Source organism: Accipiter gentilis, chromosome 8, assembly GCF_929443795.1.
Source record: "Accipiter gentilis chromosome 8, bAccGen1.1, whole genome shotgun sequence".
Classification (NCBI taxonomy): domain Eukaryota; kingdom Metazoa; phylum Chordata; class Aves; order Accipitriformes; family Accipitridae; genus Astur; species Astur gentilis.
In genome coordinates, this window is record NC_064887.1 from 20,305,914 (window position 1) to 20,329,116 (window position 23,203).

At 39.1% G+C, this 23,203-nt stretch overlaps 1 protein-coding gene across 1 annotated transcript in view; it reads left to right on the forward strand.

Annotated features, from left to right (window-relative positions):
* The window catches only part of SLC44A3 (solute carrier family 44 member 3), a 40,740-nt gene extending 20,864 nt beyond the window's left edge, over positions 1 to 19,876 (forward strand). Inside the window, exons 11-16 of the mRNA XM_049807321.1 lie at positions 3,636 to 3,792; positions 6,320 to 6,403; positions 15,732 to 15,869; positions 16,338 to 16,574; positions 18,397 to 18,495; positions 19,622 to 19,876. Of these exons, the coding sequence (XP_049663278.1) occupies positions 3,636 to 3,792; positions 6,320 to 6,403; positions 15,732 to 15,869; positions 16,338 to 16,574; positions 18,397 to 18,495; positions 19,622 to 19,627 (721 nt within the window). The 3' untranslated portion in view covers positions 19,628 to 19,876. The remainder of the gene's footprint in view (positions 1 to 3,635; positions 3,793 to 6,319; positions 6,404 to 15,731; positions 15,870 to 16,337; positions 16,575 to 18,396; positions 18,496 to 19,621) is intronic.
* Positions 19,877 to 23,203: the final 3,327 nt, after the last annotated feature.

Below are 23,203 nucleotides of genomic sequence, written 5' to 3' on the forward strand. Positions count from 1 at the left end.
TGCCGCCTTCTGTTTCAGTTGAAACATGAATACATGAAAGATTTTTAAAATGTAATACAATAAATAGAACTTTTTTGCTTGAAGATTACTTTTTATGACTTGTGAAAAGGGCTCAGTCTTTTAAAAAAACCTTCTTTGTTACTATTGCTGAGAACTTTTTTGCTTAAAGATTACTTTTTATGACTTGTGAAAAGGGCTCAGTCTTTTAAAAAAAACCTTCTTTGTTACTATTGCTGTTGTATTTTCATCTTGGTGTGCTTAGGTGTTATGTGCGTATTTACCTTTTCAGTGAGATGAGGCTTTTCCCCTCTCTGGGATTAAAGGATGCCCATGTCACAGGCATCGCTGTCCTGTCCATGTATGAGCTTATTCAGTAACTCCAATGCATGTATGTCACTGCAGAGGGTTGAAATTAAGGAAGTGTATAAGCATTTTCAGGATTGGGGTTTTCCACCTGGCTCTAAGGTGTTCAGCACCACAACTTCCAATAGATTCAGTGAGAGGTGAAATACATACATCTCCCAGCATGTCAAAAATCCAGGTTTATGGATTTGCACCGAAGTCATTGAGAGATGAACTAGGACAAATTTTTTAAAGGATTCTTCTTCCCTTTTCAAATACATCTGAAATATTTATGAGCATCCTTTGCCCTACTTACATACTTGACCTAACCCATGTAAAAGCCACCAGCATGTATGTAGTCAGACCTGTCCCTTGTGGTTTTGAGAGCAGGTAAAAGGGCAGTTGCAAGTACAGTCTGTGTGTTCTCTGCTAGTCTGATAGTGTCTCTTTTGTTACAGATCTTGTAATTTTTGTATTTAAACCTGAGATTTCTATTTACTTGAGGAATATATGATTCCTTCCTTAACATTTCTAAAGTATGTTACGCTAAATCTCTTTTTAGGCAGTTTTTGAAACAGATGAGGCAGGATTGAAGAAAACTGTAAGCACAGCTCTGAAAACAAGGACAGGCTTTTAAAGAAATGCTTCCCCCCCCCCCCGCCTTTCAAATTTCTACATCTTTTGGGTGTGTCAAGATTATTTTTTTTCCTTCACACAAAAAAAGTGTTTTTAAAATGAAAGCTGAGATGTATGGATGATCATTTGATTCGAGGAACTCGGTGCTAAGAAAGATATCTAGTCTCACAGAGCTCACAAGAAAATAAAGACAATTGGCAGCACTGAAGAAAGAAAATTCTTAAAAGATGGTGTGGTATAGAGTACAGGTTCACAGGGTTTTGGAATAGTAGTGTTCTATGTAAATCAAACAATCCTGTGGTAACATAAAACAGGAATTCCAAAGAGAAAAAGCAAGCTGTGGCCCTACTCAGTCTTGTAACGAGTTCTATCAGGCAGAGTTGTGTTTTTCCCGATACCTTGTGTGCATGCAGTGGAGTCTACATGCACAGAATTCACTGCACAGTATGAACGGCCTACAAAACTTCATGCGTATGGCTGACTGTATGCTGTACTAAAGTAATTTCAGGATTGCAGCCATGTAGTGTACAAAGCTGGGTGAAACTTCATCCTTAAGGGTAATTGGGTATAGGTGGATGATGGAGCCAATCTTGAGCTTGTTGGAATCACAAGCATCACCTGTTGTTGTGTTTAGCTAGCTGTTTTCCTATGTTTCCTACCATGAGCCACAATTACAAGGAAAATGTTTTGTTCTTTTTCTAATCTGTTTGGAAGCAAAGCAAGAAACCTTGTCAGACTCTGTTCTTGTGTTAATTCCTTTGCTAAGAAAAGAAGGTGTGGAAAAGCATCCAAATGTGTAGAAATTTATCTAAACTAAACTTCAAACTTTGACACTCCTGCTTATTAATCAGTTAAAAATATCAAAACCCTGCTTCATTTTTCTGTTCAGTAGCAAGTAAGTTATTAACACAAGAGTAAACTTCGTCCTTTCTGTATGTCTCATCCTTGGTTAACATTTAACTTTCAGAAACTTAATCTTTCGTATTCTGAGATCTGACTGAGAGTGTCGTATGTAAGGTAGTGTACGAGGGAAGAGGAGACACTGGTACTACATGGAGAGAATAACTCATCTATATTGTGATGTATGTGTTTCTAACACAGAAACTTGACTTAAAAAAAAAAAAAAAACAACAAACCTGCCTTATTCAGTATAAAATTCCACTATCCCCCAAGCTGTTCCCCTAGTTGTAAGACCAAAAATAATAAATGCAGCAACTGCTTTGCTGGAATTTCCTATTTAAAATAATGTGGTATATTCACATATTTAAATACAACTTCTCAGCTGCAAAGTATTTAGTGTTTTGAATGAACTGCAGTGATACCTTCAGGATTCTTGTAGAACTGTGATACCTACCTTGATATAGTGTGTATGATTTAAATCCTTACCAAAGTGAGGATTTAATAAAAATATATTTGTGGAGCTTTTTAGCCCCAGCCAGTCACCCTTTTATGACTGCCTTTTTTTAGTTTCTTGTGCAAACTGTTAATTTTCAAGATAACAGAGGTTTTGAAGGAATCACTTATGAAAATAGGAATCTTATTTGTGGTACAAGGTCTGATCTCTACTTAACTACTTAGTCAAACTGCTGCTGGTTCTGTTGCCTAAGTAAATTTTTCAGGCTTGGGCCAATTGCTTAAGAGTTGCTTTATAGAAGGGCTATTTATGCCTATTGATCAGTGGGTTTTTTTAATACTCTGAACCATTTTTTAAAGGTATTTATAGTGTTAATCTAAGTGATATTTTTTTTTTACAGCATTTGAAGAGGGGTGGGGGAGTGGCTTTAAGTTAATTTCCTGGGTTTCATATAAATTCTTGAGAGCTGTGTCATATTACTCCCTGTAAATTATTGACATTAAACTGACCTTTATAAAGGAACGAAGAAAATAAAACTTGTATTTAGGCCAATTTCTTTTGTCCTTACTTTTTGATTTTGGGAAACATTATTTCTCAAAAACCAAAAAAACCCAAGTTAGTGTGCAGTAGAATTACAAGGGTTTTAGACCAAATTGTAATTTTAAACATGTAGTATGATATTCCTTTTTTCTGTATTCCATTTTAAAACAAATCCTGCTCGATGGAAAAAAAAAAAAAAAAAAAAAAAAAAAAGTATTATCTGAACAAACTTTAACACAAAATTTTACCAAATTGCAACAATAGAAGTAGATAGTAGATCTCAATTTTAAATGTGAAAGTTTGTGATATTTTTTCTAGTTTTAATTTTACCACTAAAGCAGAAACAGAGAGTTCATTCCATCAGGCTAAAATCTTGCAGAAACAACAGTCAAATAAAAGATTGCAGAGAATAAGAGAAGTGACAGAAACTGGAGAGAGGTGTTCAAGGAAGTATTCTCAGATGTTCACTTACTTCTGGTATTTTCCATTTGTAGGTTTTTTTCTAGATATTTTCCATTGCTGAATACATCAAAAACGTCATTGCTTAAGAATTAAACTAATCCAATAAAAGTTATAAGCTTGGCCATTTTCCTTTGGACTAAGGTGAACATTCAGATGAAGTCAGTAGGAAAACTGGAGTTGTTCAAGTGGGAAAGGAGATACCAGTTTAATTCTTTAAACTTCCAAATACTCAAGAGATACAATGTATATCTTCTTAAATAAGTTTCTAAAACATTTTTAAATTGTTTGTTTTTCTTTCTAGAAATAAAAATAGCCCACCACCTCACCCAGTCCTGTCTTCCATATCAGTTCTTTTTTGCTATCATCTAGGAACTGCTGTAAAAGGCGCGTTTCTAGTCACAATACTGAGAATACCAAGGATTGTTCTTTTGTACCTTTATAATATCCTAAAACAAAAGGTAGGTATATACTTCTGTGACGCTATAAAAATAGTAGTTAAAAGGTGAGATTAATGAAAAAAAAAAAGTAAAGAATATACTTCTTGATTAAAAATGGATGATATCATGTGGATTTTATATTTTATACCATTTTCTTCATTAAGAAAACTTTTTTTTTCTCAACTTGGATATCAATTCTTCCTTTTTTTCTCTCAACTAAGATATTTTTAAAAGCAGAAAACACCAACATTAAAAACCACCTTTATTTAGTGTTTATATCTAAAGGTTTTTATGAAGGACAAAGGAAAAACTTGGCAGAATGCTCTATTTAAATTTTTTGCATCATAAATTTTAAAAAAACAAAGGTAAGAAAGAACATTATTGCTGCATATAAAATATCTTATAGAAAAGATTTCATCTGCCTTGTAATATGAGTTTACAGAAAGAATGTATGAAATAAGAACTATTCCAGAAATTTGTGTAGGATCCAAACCACATCTTTTAAGATATATAAAAAATATAGCTGGGCTGTTTTGATTGTTGCTTGCCTTCTTTCTATCTTTCATGCATCTCCACATCTCTCATCATCTGCTGGGAATATACCATTGCAGTTAGTTCTGGCACTCTGGCAAGGAGAGAGGGCCGTCGTGACTGCACAGCTCTGATTTTAGAGGAAGATTTGGGCAAAGTTTTTAAATGTAGGTCTTTTCCTCTAGAGTTTACCTTGGCCTTGAAGCATGTTATGTATAGTTATGACAGGGTATTTACATTGACCATTCCTGGTACCTGTGAGGCATGTGTGTGGAGTATAGTTTATGAACGCTTAAATAAAAGCCCCTTGTAACAAGATACTTGAAAGATGTGTAAGTGTCTGGGTTTATGTCACTTTCATAGGACAGCCTTGGTTATAAAACTTGGTGAATTGGGTCAACTAAGAACTTTGTTTAATGATGATAGGTGGGGTGAGTTGTGCTAGACAGAAGGTAGAGTATTTTCTGCCTCTAGAGGAAGCAGAGTAAGTGGACGTGTTGGTACGTGGTTTTGTAATCTGAATAGCTGTAGAAGATTTAACTAGCAAAGAAAGATTATTTGTGTCTATAGCGCTGTGCTACAAGCTCCTTTTGGTCCAGTTGCCAAGGATTCAGCTGAGGATGTGACGTGACCCATAGCTGTAACTGCTGCTAAAGAGGCTATAAAGTGCTCAGGCCAGCTTGTGTCCCCAGTCAACAGAAGAATCCCCCCCCCCCCCCCAAAGTAACCTCCTTCCCATGGGAGAAAGGACAGGCTATGGCCCCTTTCCGTTGAGGCCCTTTCTATAAAGGGCCAGAGTAGTGCTACTAAAGGATGGAGAAGTGGTGCTGCATTCTTGTAGAGCTCACCGAGATTTTGCCACCCTTGCAAGAAATGCTGCTGTTTTCTGTGAACAGGAGGAAACATCAGGGGTCCGCAAGCTTGCAGGTAAATTCACAGATGTTTTCTACACAGCAGTCTTGAAGCAGAATCAGAGAGGAGATTGTGTTTGAAGTCCCTTGCTCTAGGTTTTTAATAAACAGTACTTACTGGGGTTAATACAGTTTTAGTAAAATCATCTCTCCAGCAATACACATCAAGATTCAAGTATTTCTCTGCTGTCAGGAGTTTGTATGTACAGTCACCATTTTAAAGGAATTATTCCTGGAATATTTTCAAGAACCTCTTTGGAAAAAAAAAGTTGGGAGGTTGATGATTTCTGCATGAAGAATGGTAGTTGTGGGGACCTGAGGTTTTCATATAGTAACTGGAAGATCTCTGCTTTCCGAAACAAAACAAAAACATTCTGACCTCAGGAAGAAGAAGGTTAAAAAGACACAAGTATTGCTGAACTGAATTTCCTTTTGCTGAGAAAAACAGCCGGTTAAATTTGGCAGGCTACCATGGCCACCAAGATGTCTTTTTCTTGTCTTGCTTGGTAAAATCTTTTTATGGTAAACAATTCTGAGCTTATGATGTGATGTGGTGGGGGGGGGGGGGGGTGTCAATCAATGGTCTATGAATGGTCTGTTCCAATACATGCTTTTTCTTCCTGTCCTGAAAAATGAATGTATTCTCTGAGTCAATACCCGCACGTGTGCATCTAAGTCCTTCTGCCCATTCTTTTATTTCTGTTCATTAGGGTACCAGTCATGTGGAGGTTTTTTGATAAACAAAAAAGTTAAAAATCTGTCGGTACTCTCCCTGATCACTGCAAAGTACTGTAAGGGTTACTGACTTGCCTGCCTGTTTTGTTCTCCAAGCAGCTGTCAGCTCACAAAGCTGCTTGCAGCACTTCTTTTCCTAGAGAAGAATCTTCCATCTACAGGAAGAAAAAAAAATATGCTCAGCTCATCAGTCACTAATACTGAAGGGTCTGAATTAAAAACAGTTCCTGTAATCCTAAAGGAAATATCTGCTGCCTAAGTGAATGCTTTATTAGAAGAGTCAGTCACTTGTAAAGCAAGTTTTTCTAAAATGGCAGTACTGTTTGAGTCTAATTCTGTGTCCAGTAACCAAATATTTCATTTTATTGCAGGAGAGTGCATGTGCAAAGTGCCTGTTCAAGTGCTGTTTCTGCTGGTTTTGGTGCCAGGAAAATTGCTTGAGATACTTTAACCAGGTACACTCTGTCATCTATCTGTCACTCAACCATCTGCCTACCTAGTCTAGAAACAGTGTGTGTATGCTAGCTCCATTTAGCACGAGTAAAGCAACATCCAGTGCACGCAAGCCAAAGTTTCCTGCTGGCCACCTGAACTAAACAAACAAAAAAGTCTTGAAGTGTAGATGGAACTTGTTGCAAAGAAACAGGGAATTGGCAAACATGCAAGGTGCAAGATTTTAGAAAACTTGTTAATACAGATTGAGATAACCCTTTCAGAGGGCCACTTGCTATTTCTGTAGGTAGGAAGACTTACCATTTTGTTGAGTTGTGCCAGACAGACTACTGAAATACAGCGGGTCCAGGTAGAAGGAAGCAATGAAGAAGTAAGAAACCCACCTGGAGATGTGTCATTAAACTAGATACAGTATTTTCCACTTGAAAGTCCTGAATAAAGAAACTTGAACTCCTGGCTGATTTCCATTATCAATATATCTGGGAATATGATCCATGATGAAAAAGCCAGATGATATAATATACTCTTTCTTTGAAAGACATCTTTGTTTTGTTAGCAGTTTTGTTTCAAAAGTGTTTTTATTGGAAATGGATGATTTCTGACATACAGCGGTTTTTCGCATACTTGACTCCTACTTTTTCTGATCTTTTTCTCCAAATGTTTTCCAGCTCTACATACATTGCTGTAAATAGTTAATTTTTCTCTTTGTCAGTCCCCTTTTGTTATCTCTGGTGACTGTGGTATTCTTAATGTGAAAGGGAATCAGACGTTCATGCAGATTCCTAACTGTTGTTCTTTGCTCTCACTGCTGAGGGTAGTAGTGAAGTAAACAAGACAATTCTGATAAAGGGTCTGGCTTCTCCTCTAAAGTAGGTGCATAAATTAGCCTTAATCTTGGACAACTATGAAGAGAAAGTTTTTCACTTAGTTCAGCCTAGATTAAATACTTGTGCAGTGAAATCTCTAGTTCTAGACGATGAATTTTCCAGACTTAGATTTTTTAGGTAGATCTTATGGTCACTGACTTGGTGAGGAATCTCAGAGTTCATCTTGACTCCAGGATTTCCATTTGTAGTCACCCTTTCCCCTTGGCTTCCTGCCTTTCAAAGAGATATCCAGCATCCTAGTGTTTACTTTCTCCTGCTGTTGTATGCTATGTGTTTGTTAAAAAAAAGAATTAATTACTGTAGTGTTCTTCCTTTTGTTTCAGAAGTCTGTATTGTAGCTCATGTTCCCTTAAAAGGTTTCCTGTTTCCTAATCTATTGTAGGCAAATTTCTGGTTTTATGAGATGTGGTTTTTAACCTAATGATCATAATACTGTGTTTGCTGTTAGAGAATTGTTTGTTTGAACATCTTTTTGGCAAAGACAGTGGTGTTCCACATGCTCCAAATCCAGGGCAATTTGGGCGAGGGTTAGAGGAGAAGAAAAGCAAGAACATGCTGTAAGATTTTAACAGAAATTTTTATCTGTATGAAGGGGTAACATTGGTCTCAGGTTATTGTATTTCCTAGAGTAATTAATGAATCTAATTTTTTTTCAAAAAGTTGGTTCAAAGCTCATTGTGTGCATTAACATTCCTTTATGATGTTTTTGCCTTTTATTCCAGTATTACCTTCACTATAGCAATAAGCATATAATTACCTGAAACAGGAAAAGAAAAGAAAAAAAAAAAAAAAGGCAAGCCTTCCCCATCACTTCTGCACTATTTTCTTCAATCTGTTGTTATATTGCTTAGATGATTTAAATTCTTTCTCCTCCTTCCTTCACAAATTTAATTGGGATTAAACAGAGCCCCTTGTTTTCCCTTTGGGAAACTTGCAGATGAGAAACAGGTGCTGGAGGAAGTAACACTGGTGACAGAGCGTGAGCTTCTTTCTTCCCATGCAGTATCATTGAGGTGCTCCGTTGTGTTATCAAAGAGTACTTTTCGGGCTGAGGTGCCATCTTTCAGGTGGGATTTCACACAGAGTTTGATAGTTTCCTGCATCCCTGAAGTGTCTCGTTCTCTGCAGGCTCCGCTAAGTTTTGTTCAGCTCTCCTGGAACTTAACTGAAACGGGGCCAAAAAGGTACCCTGTCATCTTCCCATCATGACGGAGGGCTGTGCTAGTCGCTGACAGTTGCCGTATTTCCAGTGGCGGTTGTTGGAGGAGGGGTAATGTAAACCCAACATCCTGTGCAGATTGCCATGTGGATTATTACATTCTGCCTTCCTAAATTTCTTTCGGATTTGCAACTGGATCCTGTGCTAAACTGTGGTGTAGTGTTGCTATGTGCTGTTAAACAGTTCACTCCTTAAGCTGTTCCATTTCAGTCATGGGCAAAGTGATTCATGTGTGTGTATAATCCATTAGTAACAATTGTAAAGCACTCTGGGTTCTATCTGGATGAAAAGTGCTTTGTGAATATAAAGTCATTATCCTTACTTGACAGTTCTGTTTGCCAACACTTGTCAGAATTACCACAGATTTTTCATCTTCTGGCTCTGATGGTTTCAGTATGTTCCAGATAAACATATCCAATCATCTCAAGTGAAATCTGGGAGATTGAAATTTCTCTTCCGTAAAAAGAATATACTGGGGTTTTTTAATGTGGTTTGGGAGCTACAAGGTCTGTCTGTCTCCTGCTTTCTTAAATTGTAGTGGCAGTCTTAACTTTTGATGCATCAAAGTGCTCACTTCCCCCCCCCGCCCCAGCCCTTTACAGCCTTGTTGCAGTGACTTTTTTAAAACAATATATCTATTTCAGAATAGTTTTGCTTTTCTGTGTCTGCTTTGGGTTTATCTGCAGCCAGTTGGCAAGCAACTGCTCCAAAGTGCAGCACATGGATTTCTGAAGGAGTTGCTGAGCAGTACATGGTTTCTTTATTTTCGTCAGCACAGTTACTTGCAGCATAGCCTTCCGGGCCCTGTGGTAGCCATAACTGAAGTCAGCAGTGTGTAAGCCTGCATTTGCTGGTACTGAGACCCTTCAACTGGTACTGAAAGCCAGCAACTGTCTGGTGTAAAAAAAAAAAAAAAACAAAACCAAAAAAAAAACCAAACCAGAAGCAAGTCTGTCTAATGGTCGTATATTCATGGCAGTTGGTTGTCCCTTAAACTTTGGATGGAAGCCTATCAGGAGGTTGCATTAAATGCCTTGTTGAGAAGTGACCTAGATAAAACCAAAATTCATGCATGTTAATGTAAGTACAGTTCGCCTCCGCACTGCCAAACACATTGTGCGTCACCCCATAAAGTACTACTTCTTCCTCCCAAAAACAATACTGCATTTTAATGTTACTGGCAAAATTGCTTCTAGATGTTAAGCTAAATTTTCATTCATCTTGAAAATACAGTTGGCTAAAATGTTTTCCTTGAGTGAAATCATATTTTAAATATGTTTGTTTTCCTTCTACAGGGTTTATGTATGTGATAACAGGAAATAAAATTCCTTAGGTCTTTACTTGCTCTGTAGCATGAATCATGTGGGGACAGAGATGAACAAGGCTGACTAATTCTTCCTTTGATACCTTCCTCCTCTCCCCTATCACATTAAAAAAAAAAAAAAAAAAGAAGAGGGAGAGAGAAAGAAAATAAAAGGCAGTGAAGCAAGTGACCAATAATTCAGTGCTTTTAAGCACAGCAATTTATGAACAACTCTCTGGAAATGTTCGGTTTGATTTTAGTTCAGAAATCCTAAACGAGAGCATTGTCGCACTAACTGCAGAAGCCACTGTGAGCAACTCCAGTAATGATGTAATCATGATGCAATGGGTACTTAAAGCAGGATCCTTGTGGTCCAACCCCTGTGGCTGAAATGGAGCCCAGGTGTATCAGTCTGATGCTGTAGGGAAGGACGCCCAACTACCCTCCAAGGAGAAAGTTGTGTTGGTCCTACCCACTGGATGACAGCCATGGAGGGAGTAGATGACACACGGAGTGGGAAGCAAGGACAGTTGAGGGACAAGATTTTTCTCCAGTAAGTCCAGACTGCAAATAGTAGGTGGAATGGACATAAAGGAAAGTTGTGTTTCTTGGACTGCTTAGGAAAATTTGGGAGGCTATTGGAGGGTTTCTTACAGATGTTAATTAGCCTAAAATTAAAAAATAACCATTTCTGTATTAGCTGTGTGCTTATGGGTTAGAAGTGGGGGAGGAGAATATTCTCCATGTGTTTGTCAACCACAGGACTATAGCCTTTAGTTAACAAGGCTGCAGAAAGGGCAGATTCGGTCCTGGAAGGTATGAGACGAAATACTTGCACCAGAAAGAGGGGCATAAATGTTGTTGTACAAGTTGCTGGTTAGGTGATCAGGCTTATCTCTTGGGGTGGGGTGGGGGCAGGACACTGGGATAATCGTGGTGTGCCTACTTTAGACAAATAAAGGGTAAGAGCAAGCCTGTTAGCTGTCTATGAGTATATCAAGAAGAGAAACAGCAGGGAGGGATAAGAGCCAAGACAAGATCACCAGAAGAATGAGTGGATGTAAACTGTTCATGAGCAAATGTTGTCTGGAAGTTGGAAGAAGGTTCCTGAGGACCAGAGGGACAACTGTCTGGAATAGCTCCAAATGTACGGGCTGGGAGAGGGAAAAGCCCTGAGTAGTTTAAAGAGGGAGCTTTCCACATAAGACAAGAAATTGTATAATGTGCTAATCTGAACTAGCCAGGGACCGGAGTGGCTGAAAGTCCCTTCTAGTCTTACGTGTCCTCATCTCTTCAGTGGGGCCTCACAGGCCCGTGTTGCTCTAATTTCCCACCACCATCTGAGACGCACGATACAGCTTTCTCACCAAGTCACTAACTGCTGTACAGCAGCCACAGAAATGTCATTGCCTCTTGCTACGACTGGATTTTGCTTTCTGAGGGGATTCCACTGGCAGCTGTGACACTTGCAAGCTAAGACCCTTTAAAGTCCAGCCTGAGCTGCACAGCGTTGCACTGGGTGTAGCTAACCAGGGCAGCCCCCAAGAGAGTTGGCAGCAACAAGATCAGATCAGGCTGAAAATACCAGCAGAGCAGAAAAAGCTGAAGTGGGATGCGAAACCAGCATGTCTTCTGCTTCTTTTTTAAGAAGATTCTGTTGCTATGGCAACCCTCTCTTCCTCAAGCTCATTTTATTAAAGCAAGTCCTAGAATGGAGGACTGAATTCAGCTGTTACACAAAGTAGCAATTATTCTCAACAATTGGGGAACTTATGGCCTGGATCTGAGCCACAGCGCCTTTCTCATGAAGCTAGCAGGTCAATTTTTCCAAGACCCTTGACATACTGTGTTGTAAGGCACAGAAGGATGTATTCTTTAGATAGGGTTTTTTTGCATGCTGTGGTATTTGGAAATATGTAAACATTCACATTCCTTATTTATTCATCATGATGCTGAGAAACTAGTGTCTAGTTCCCAGGCTCCAAGCCAGAGGAGCCTTGTGTTCTTCACAAAGGTGGTGATATTGTACCAACTTGCTGGTGCAAGGATAAAGACTGTTCCTGACCCACTATCTCCCATGCTTTCTGATCAATGGTATGCTATTGATTCCATTATTACTTGCTTGTCACCATAGCAGAGACTACTATTGTAAAGCATCAATTCATTAAGCAAAGATAAAAACTTAATAGCTATACTGGACCAGACTGAGTCTCTGTCTAGCTCAGTATCCCATCTCCAGCTGTGGCTGTGAGTGAACACTAAGGTAGTACAAGTGTATATTTCCCTGTCCCCGTGCTGTTTCTGAATCTCTTTTCAGCTTGGGGACTTCTTGATCTGAGTACATTTTCTGTGTGTTTAATAACTCTCAGTGGATTCCTTTTCCCTGAACTTTCCCAGTCTCCCTTGAGCTCATGCAAACTTTTAGCAGCTAAAGCATCCTTTGTCCAGCAGTTCACAGCTTACAGACTTACAGCGAGAAGAAAATTCAAATTTGGCTCCTACTACTTCGTATGGTCCTCCCCCTGCCCAGTCTTTTTTTCTGGAAGAAACACTGAGCCATCTAACCATACCTACCCTCTCTGCATTTCTCATGATTCTCTAGCCCTCTTACCACATTCTCCTTCAGTCATCTCTTTTCCAGACGGGAGAGCCCGGTGTACTCTGTTGTTCCCCAGAGAGGAGACATTCCATACCTTTTGGATCATTCCTGCTGCCCTTCAAGTCCACTAAAGCTTTTGTGCATGGGAAAAGAGAATGCATTCTGTAGAAAGCCACATTTAAATAACTTGTTTCTAAATGATAGTAGGTTCTTAACTGACCATGGTTTACCATCTTAGCCTTCGCAACTATCTTTTCTTTGAAAGGGATTGGGCTGTTGCACATACCCTGCAACTGGAAAATTAATGGGATATCTAAGCTTTGTAGTCCAAAATCCAAAATGATTTGCAAATATTGGTAATAGCTTGAGTGTGTTAGATGCTCTTTGGTGGGTAAGGCTGAGAAATCATTTGAGCTCATTTCTGTGCAACTCCGTTTCATGGAAACATACATTTGCTTAAGTGTTAGGCATGTATTTTGTTAGTGAGAACATGTAGATTTCTGTGTGGCTGGATGGGATCAGGGTATGGCATATGTATGGGGAACCTGGGAACTGTGAGGAAAGTGTGTGGAGCCCCAGTCTAGGCTGAACAAAAAACCCTCCAAACTTTTTTTGTTCCTTAGAAGTGTGTTTTTTGCCGAAGGTAGAGATCACTTGGCTAAGTCTTCAGCTTGTGCTAGTAGCATTCTTGCTTCACCTATGTCAATGACTAGTTTTGTAGTCTTCAGCAGTTCGTTCATTTCTGTGTCTTTTATTCCTTCTATAATGTTGGATTATTACCTGGCTGCCTTTCTTGCTTGGATGTTGTGACTAGTCAATACTTACATGATTTGTTGAGGTTGTAATTGTTATAAATGCCATTTTTTATCAACTGGTTTGTAAGATGACAAATCCCTGTGCAGGTAGTCTTCAGTCTCCAGCATTAGTTTCAGCCTTTCCAAGATAACTGTTCTAGTTAATAAATATCAGAAATTCTTTTCATTGCACATTCCTCAGATACCAAAGTGGCTAATTCAAGAGTGCAAACAAATGGTTATTTATTTTAAGTTTGGAAACAATGTTTGTACAAGTGCACGTGCATTTTCAACATTCTTTTTAATTTTTAAAACGGAACATTTTTTGCTATTTATAATGAATACAGAATCTCTGTTTAATTTATTGGCAAAATTTATACTGACCTCACCAGATCAGGATCTGCTCTGTGAATTTCGTTCTTAAGGGACAGAAACAAACTTGGAAAACCCTTTTCCACTTTGTATCTCAATTTCCTGACTGTTAATGGGAACGACGAAACAGACTTAACTCGCAGCATGTTATAAGGACAGGTCTATCCATGCTTGAAACACGCAGCGACAGCTACAGACAGAAGACAGAGAGGGAACTTGACTTGACCCCGTCTATGCTACGCCCGTGCGCTGGGGAGATGGTAGCCCAGCAAGGCTGGCGCTGGCCTCACCGAGCTGCCAGCTGTCCGGCTGCCGTGTCCTGAGCTGATGGTACTGCGGGTGAGCTTGCGGGCCGTCGGGTTTCCTCACATGGGATGGCAGCAGGCCGCTTACAAACCAGTTGGGTTGAGGCAGGCAGGTGGGACAAGGATGCTTCTCTTTCAGAGGTGTAGGCAATTGAGAAGGCGAAGGTACTGTAGTCAATGCCTGATGGAGCCAAAGGGTACACCTCGCTGCCATCCTGTTACGGCACTCCCCAGGGAAAGGATCAGCGTCGGTATAAATGAAAGCTAGCACAGAAAGTGTTTTTTCCTATTTAGGAATGAAGCGAACTTGCTTGTTTAAGCAGATTTTTATGCAGATGCTCTACGTGTTTCTGTGGAGTTCCGTGGAGTCTTTGATTTTTCTTAGAGTAGGCAATAAATCCATGGTCTGTCTTTATACTTTTTCCATCTATGGATGTATTTGCTACTATGCAAGTACAATATTTACAGGATGTCACTGTTTACTTCTACTCTTCTTTTGCTTACTATCAGAGAAAAAAAATTCCTTTGTCATATACAAAATAAATAATATCCACAATTAAGAGACAAAGGATCTTTGACTGCATTTACTTTCTTTCTCTGTAATATTTTAAGATAATGTCAATACAGCTTTGCTACGCTATGTTACAGAAATTGCTGTGGGGTAGAACTGGACTCTGCAGAAATAATTTTTCTCTGCCTTCAGCTATCTGAAATTTTTGAAAAGGAAGTGTTTTGGAGTAGGCCAGTATAATTCACTTTCAACAAACCAGGTTTGGTTTTTTTTACTTCCAGGTGAAGCGGAAAGTATCTGAGCACCGAGCACATGTTGTGATGTATGAATTCCTTCAGAATAGTAATCTCTTGCACACTGTGTTCTTACTGACCACACCAGATGTAACTAATGTTTTGTGGCGTAAACCACCTTCTAATATTTTGAGTAAAGGGAAACTACTCATAAGACTTGCTGGTAAAGTTCAGCATACGTTTCAGGTATCCTGAGTGCTTGTTTTTCTTGGCTGGTATTTTCAGGACAGTTTCAAAGCCTTGTTGAGGAGTTCCATAAATGAGACATATATGTCAAGTTATGCACAGCAAGTGGTAAAATAATCCAATCCATAGAGGTAGATATTCTGTCCTCCCCACCTTTCTTGGCAAATTTCCACAGAGAGAAATCTTCTAAAATTCTCAATACATCAAAAATCTGTGACTGCCACCCCTACTGTCTTTTGAAATGTTGGTCTAGTCCAGAATCCTTTAGCTGTTCTTTCCCAGTTGTTTTCACAATTGATCCCATCTTTCATGAAGAGGTTTATTTTATGGCTATAGCCATAAGCTTGAATGGTAGTTGCATATGAATAGTTTGAAAGGGCCATGTATAAAAGCTTTTTTAATCATCAACTTTTAAATGGCTTGATAACTACATAACTTGATTGTTCCACTTGCATAGTTTGCCAGTAGTCTTGGAGATAGATTTGTAGAAAATAAGCAAGTTTGGATAGCATGATTCCAGGTAAGTAAGTGTTTTGTGGTAATTGTGCCGTATTCATTAACAAGAATTAGGGTAGAGAACTTTGGTATTTTGAAATAAATTGGATAAAGGTGGGTTCAGAAATTTATTTAGGCACTATTCTAGCACTTACTAATGGTGGAAATCATGTAGAAAAGCTATTTAACTTTAGAAACATAGTTATTACAGTCCCTTAAAATAAAATTGCTATATTATGCAAAATAACTCTTTATATTCATAAAGTTAGTATTTCCAAATAGAGTTTAAGGCTTTGCATCTCACTGAATAAAATCTAGATATGAGTCTCTGGTCTCTCACTGCATTATTATCTTCTGTAATTTCAGCATGCATACACAGCTACAGCCGTAAATGGGACAAATTTTTGTACGTCAGCAAAGGATGCTGTCGTTATTTTGGCAAAGAATTCTGCTAAACTTGCATCCATTAGCTGTTTTGGAGATTTTATCCTATTTCTAGGAAAGGTAAGAGTAAGAAATGTTCTGTAAGAATGAAGTGAAAAATCGGCTTTGATTCTCTTTTCTTACACCTAAAGTAAATAAGTTAAACTCAGTGTTGTTAATGCTGTAAAATGAGTTTGGGAGTGAAGATAATGTTTGAGGAATTTAATCCTTTTCATAGTCTTTACAGAGTTATTTAGTTGTGTTACAGTAGTGTCCTTGGCACCACTCTCACAGTTCCCATTGCAATAAGTCTTTGGTAAATTCATAGTAAAAGGTTGCCTCTGCCCTACAGAATTTACATGTTGAATTGAACACAAAGTGTGACGACTACATGATGCCAGAAACTGCATAGCTACCTCCCAGATGAGATGTGCTGTTAAAATATGGGCTGTGATGTTTTTGCCTTAGGGTTTTGGGGGGTTTGTTTTTTCTAAGAAACATTTCTACATGATTAATGAGGCTGAATTTCTCTCTCACTTCCCTTTACAGGTGTTTGTTGTATGTTTTACTGTTTTTGGAGGATTGATGGCATTTAACTACCATCGGGAGTTGCAAGCTTGGGTAGTTCCTCTGTTGCTGGTTGGATTTTTTGCCTATGTGATGTCCCACAGCTTTCTGTCTGTGTTTGAAGTGACAGCGGATGCCGTGTTCCTTTGCTTTGCTATTGATATGGAGACAAATGATGGATCTGCAGAGAAGCCATACTTCGTGGATCAGGAACTGCTGGTAAACCCCAGTGCTAACAGCAAAGATACTTGAGGCATTCTGAGCTTTTGGGGACTTTTTCTTTCCCCAAGACATAGTAATTTGAACCCACAACCCATGCTACTTCCTTCCCAACACCTTAGAACAGGATGGACTCAGGGATACAAATCATGTGTGAATTTATAAACTGAAGTAAATGGCTCCCTCTGACCCTGTGTACTAGCTATGACCTGCTGCCTCCTTTTAGATCATACCATGTAAGTCATGGCTGACTTTTTAGGCCTTGTTAGATATATGTTCAATATATTGTTGGTAATTAAAAAATATAAATAAATAGATGAGCTAGCTGCAGAGACCAATCCATGGGGTGCCCTAGGATTAGATGTTGTGTTGTGCCTTTCTGTACAGTGAAGAGCAAAAGTAAAGAAGGAGCTTCTTGTTGCCAGCAAGCAGGTCAGGTATCCGTCTGCATCCTATGGATGCTGTAGTTCTGAACAAACTTCATGCAAACTCGTGACATTCTGCTTCATACCTATACAGATTCTTTTGCCAAAATACTGTCTTCTGTCACTTGATTGAATTCTTCTGCCTCTGGACTGACTGTTCTGTGTCTTTACCCTCATAATTACTGTATTGTATTACAAGCATTTCCATGGAGAATCATTACATAGCTAATAGTGATGGAGAGCTTTAGTTAATAGCTGTATCTGAAGCATTTGAATGTATATATGCCATCCCTTTCATATTAAGAGAATATCTGAAGATGCAGATGTTTTTTCCTTTCATGCTACTTTTGCCGGTTCTGTCTTTTCCTTCATAAACCATGCAACAAAGAAAATCTTAGTGATTCATGAAAAACAAACTCAGCAGCCAGAATAGCTCATATGATACGAATGTTCTGGCTGGATTTCTTCAGGACAGTGTCAGAAGAACTGGTGAGGGTTTTTTGTTTTGTTTTGTTTTTTAATGCTGCTGTTAGGTTCCCTGCAATGTTCGTAGAGTTTTGTTGAAAACAAAAAACAGCACAAAGGCAGCCTAAAGATAGGCTTACCCTTTGTACAGAAGAAAGCAGATAGATATTCTTTGGCTTTGACTCGGAACAGTACTTAAGCATATGTTCCGAATAGGTTACTGAATGGAAAACTCTGAAGCCTTGACCTCTGTTCTCCCTCTGTTTTGCCAAATGTTAAAATACTTAAGCCAATTCTCCCTCATGAAACAAACAGAGGCTTTCCTTTCTCCACTTCCAAACGTTGTGGTAGTTTCTCTTTAACTCTGGTTTTAATCCTTGTAATTAGCCATGCCCTAGGGCCTTAGGTGAAGAGAGGATTTCCCACAGGGGTAAGGAGCCTTCCAAGCAGGGCAGGCTGTGTAACCTTGTTTGGAAAAACTGGGGGCAGCGCATCCAAACTCCTCCTCATTGCATGATCAAGAGTAAGTTTACTCACATAGCCAAGAACTTGGAGTTTCCCAATACAGGAAGGCATTTGACTTGGGACATCTGTGTTACAGTCAGGTTACAAACATCTGGGGGTGGAAGGCAGGCTCTGTGGCCCTCAGGATAATATGCAGCAGTGGGCAGAGAGCTGGGTGAGGGATTTCAGACAGCCAGAGTCCTCATTCCTGTAGTAGGAGATGTAACAGAGATTCTTGATTCATCCTTCTCTGTTGCATTCATCACCTTTGCTACCTCTGCAGTCCCTTCTGGTATCACTCAGTGTCATCCAGCTAGGAACCAGCTACAGTTTCTTAGCCTTGACCTAATTATCTTCCTTTACCAGGTGTTTTTATTTACATAATGGTTTGCATTCCCAAATAATCTCACCCTGGTTTTTGCTTGTAGACATTGGTGAGTCAGAGTAACAAGTTAACAGAAGGGCAAAAATACAGAAGTGTGAGGCCTTTCCAGGACAATGAAGATGGGACAGAGCTCCAACCTATGGTAAGACAGGAGTGTGGGATATGCATTTATCTGCTAGCTAATGTGTTTGCCTTTATGTCCCAGGAAGAATGGATGGTAGGCTGTCACGTATCTCCTGATGTCTCATAGCAACCAACATGCTGTACCCAGTATTCTGTTTTTCCTTCAATTGCTTTCCCTGCTCAGGAAACCCTCTGCTGGTGCAAAACATGGGTGGATCAAATCTTTGTTCTCATCCTTCATCCTATTCCCCAATGTGCCCAGCAGAGGAAGAGAAAGATCAGACTATGGCAAGGGGGTAGGAGATAAATCCCATTCAGAGAGTCCTTCACGTGTCTGCTGTAGGAAAGTCAGTAGAGCGGTAGGCTGCTTGATTTCATGCCGGAACTGCTTTAGTTCCAGAGCTGTAAGATCAGAGCTTAGAAGCCTTCCCTCTCTGCCCTCACCTTTTTTCTTTCTTTCTTTCCTATCAGTGTAAATATTTATTTACTCTGTTTTATGCTAGGGTAAAAAAGCTGAGATGCCAGAAGGGAGTGTTCCCCCACACCCAGGCTTGGGAAAGTCCTGAAAGTAAATGCTCACTAACTGACATCTGAAAAAATATTGCAAATTGCCTAGCCTGAGAAGCTGCCCCAGCAAGTTCAGAATCTGGGCTGATTTTCCCCCAGCATCAGGGCGGGGGCCAAGCCAGAGAGATTCTGCAGCAACAGTTACTCTGGCACCTACGCTTGCTGGATACAACTACCAGTGTCTTGTGCCCTCCTTGCTACTTCTTACACAAGTGTAACAGATGGTGGTGATTTTTCTTGATGTGCTTTGAAGAGGTACTAGGCTCTAGCAAACTCTCACGCAATCCTGTGGGCATTCTGCTATAGGCAGAGCACTGCTTCAGCTTATTGCGACAGTGAGGGATAGTTGTACTTGATTTTTTTCATTGTTTGGGTCTGTTACTGCATTCTTCAGTAATTTTTTTTTGCCAAGCACACAAGCTGGGGGGTGGGGGGTGGGTGGGGTGTATTCCCTGCAAGAGGATTGTGGATTTGAGACATAAAAGAACCTTAATTATTTTCCCAGTTTACTCTTAAAACATTTAAATGCAGTAACAGGACTAGTGCTACACATTGACTCCTTTTTTCTTTCTTTGTAGACTTGAATGTGAAGTGCACCAGGAAGTATGAAGGCAGACCAGCAATAGCAAAAACAGTCATAGAAAAAAAGTAAAGGTTACCAATACCCCAGGACAAAGTATTAGTTCTCTAAATCTTTGTTGTACTTTCTGCACTGGTAAAACGACACAATCTGTTTGTATGAATAATGTATTTTGTGTGTCAGCACATCTGATTTTAATATACTAGTTATGATGGTCTGAAAGTTGTTAATAAACAAACCCCTTGTAAATTAATGTTGTCAGACTAAAAATACTAAGTCTACAAGGTCATTGGGCCGTCCTTTTTAGCTTTTTTGGTGTGTCAGCTAACATGGGTTTTTTTCATGCCTCTCTGGGAACACTGGGCCAGTCATCCCTGGATCAGTGAACATAGAAACATTTGTAGAGGAGGCACTCCAAGATGACGGTTTCTTGATTTGTTCTGTGTATCTGAACAGCCAGTGCAACTGATTAAGGAACAGTACTAAGCTCATTGATGGAAAATTACCATTGATAGAAGTTCTCTATAGCCGAGATAATTAATGGTTATGAGTTAGGTGTCTTTTAATTATACTTTTTTGGGAATGGTTTTTAGAAGTTAGTATCATAAACTATCCACTGGCTCCTCTCTAAAGGGCAGACGAGGAATAGTCCTTTTTTTGTAAATAAAAATAAACTACCTTCCCTTTGCAATTGAAAAGACAAAAGAAGCAGAAAAATTTGTTTCTGGATTTCAAGCTTGACAAAGAAGTAGCAGATGAGCAGTGGCTGGACAGAAATGAGATTAAAAAAGGGTGTTATAAATAATACTTTATAGAAATGTTAGCTGTAGCATGGATGTGAAATATAAAATATCATGGAGGAATGTAGCGAAGAGACTGTCAGGGCTGTAGTTGGAACAGGGACATAAGTGTAGGTGCTTTAAAAAAAAATAACTTGCTAACAGTCTGTCAGCATTTTCTTGTGAGCAATTTTGAGATTTCTTTAAACTTTGTACCTGTACCCTGGTTATAATATACTTCTGTGGGCTCCACCTCATTCTGAGTGTGGGGTAATTTTAGATTTTACTCGGTGGCACATGATTTTATTCTTTTTGTTCAAAAGCTCCTTTAATACTTTGTTTGAGGAGAGGTTTGTGGTAGGAAGACAACTCCAACCAGGGATTTCAGTAAAGTACACATCAGTATACGAAGTGAGACATTACTGCAGGTAAGTGACTCAAACCTGCCATAATGAATAGATTGATAAACCTTTGATCAGTCACAGCTTGTAAGTTACATACAGAAAAGCTCACTGATGGCCTTAATGACAAATCTGTTTCAGCTAAATATTGTATCTGCTCTCCTGCTGTTGAAAGGAGACTAGTTATATGCTAGGGAATGCGAAGAAATACTTGCTTTTTATTCTTCATTTAAATAACTTTTGTCTACTTTAGTATGAACCACTTCAAGAAGTTGAGGAATATGGGATAAATGATGAAAAGGGGCAAGAAACGGATTAATTACTTTCTGCCTGGCAGGTGAAGCTGATCATCTACTGGCTGTGACTCACTACCTCTTCATTATTTAAAACTGTAAACTTGGATACTTCTGGTGGTTGGCTTGTGGATGCTGTGGGAACTGGAAATCATGCTGAATAAGCAATAGCTCTCTAACCTTGAGAAAGTGTGCAGATATGGTACTTACAGAGGGGCAAAACTTTTCCCCTGCCATAGTTCCCCAGTAAGATTGCTTCTGTATGCCTTTTAATTAAAATTTTGTACATAAAGCATAGCTTTATGGCTTTCAGGTGCAACACAGCACCTCTCAATCTTATATATATTCCACTAGCAATGGTGTCAACAACCTCCAACTGTAGCATTCCTGTGTGGCAGGAGTCCTCACCTGAATTAGAGGGATGAAGCACCCGTACAGAAGCTATTTAGTGCTCGTTTCTCATTGCCATCTTCCCTTGCAGGATAGTGTAGTCAGGCAACTATAAAGCAGCCTGGAAGTAGGTGGTGGGGTTGGATGTAGGTACGGCTTATGTGAATACATAGTTAGTACTAGTTCAGGTACTGATGCTTGTCCAAGCCACTTCTGGTATTTCAACATCTGCCCTGTAAAGGAGCCCAATACTGTACAGACTTTTCTTTCCTGCAGCTATGGAAGATTGAATTCAGAGGAATGAAAGGTACTTTTATAACTATATTCCTTAAAAACAGGAGATGGGGACTACTGGTGTCTGTACGCTAGGAAATGGTTAAGTATTGTTTTGAGTAAGACAGTTTGCATTTGGTCTTGCTTAGTGTCTACTTCAAACTCTTGCTTAATTCATTTATGATTCCACTGGATACCTCTGTGACTGAAAGAAAACAGGCATACTGAGAACAGTTTGTGTGTTGTTTTGTTTCCTGTGTTCAAGTACATACATAATAAATGTGTGCAAGCTGTTTAAAGCATAAGTTTTGGATTCAGAAAGAGCAGGAGGGCGTGATTCAGGCTTTCAAAAAGAGACCATGCTTTCACCCAAACCATGAAAGCAACAAAGTTTTGTTGTTGATAATAGCACTGCTTTTCAGCATTCAGTACCATAGATCTAAATTGTTAAATACTATTATTTTGAAGGGGAGAAATAGTATAGTTCAGGAAGAGCAGGTCTTAACAGACATTTTCATAATAATTCTCTTGCCTTAGATGCAGGGCTTGGACCAGTGACCTCCAGAGGTCCTTTCAAATTTAAATTCTGTGAAATAAATAAGCTTAAGACTTGTTCAACAAATAGGTCAGTCAAAAGTCAGGTCACCACATCACACCCAAAGATAACAAACTAATGGAACAAAGCACAAACAATTTCTAATCTTAAGGGAAGAATCCTTTACAAGTCCAGAACTTGCAACTATAAAAAATTTTATATGTTACTGTAAATAAGCATAATCTGCAGTAAATACTTGTAAAACCACTAAAGATATTTTTTAAAAGTTAGGATCAGTAACAATGGCCCCCATTGAGAGCATGTTCTTTTTTTTTTTCCTGTTAAAAACAGCCCAGGTAAATTAGTACAGCCTGTCTCCACTCCATGGTGAGAAAGAAAGCATTTTCCATTTAGGAACAAAGCTCTGCTATCAGTAACTGAAGAACTCGGATTGCAGACCAGCAGGCACTGGTGTATCTCTTTACATACTTTAAAGCAAGGGTGTTTTAAGTTCTCAAAGTGATGGTATGAAGACTATAGGCTGAAGCAGAGGCAGTGTTAAATACGTGCAGTTCCTCATTTGCCTTGAGAAAAAGGGCAGGGATTTAGTGAACAGCTAAGGATCTCTGGTCATAACCTTACAGTCATGTAGAAGGGAAGCGAGCTCTGGTATAAATGAGCTACATTCCTTTCCTGTTAAGTCACTGTCACTCACTCCCAGGAGATTTTTACAAGGTTGTTGGCTTAAATCCCATAGAAAAGAAAGAACCTGAACTGCAACACATAGCAGTTCTACATTACCCTTAACACAGGTAAAGGTGATGCTGATTTGGGAATAACTTCTGCGGCATCTAATCCTTAAGAATAGTAGCATAACAAATGAGACAGGATCTTCTACATACCTTTAAG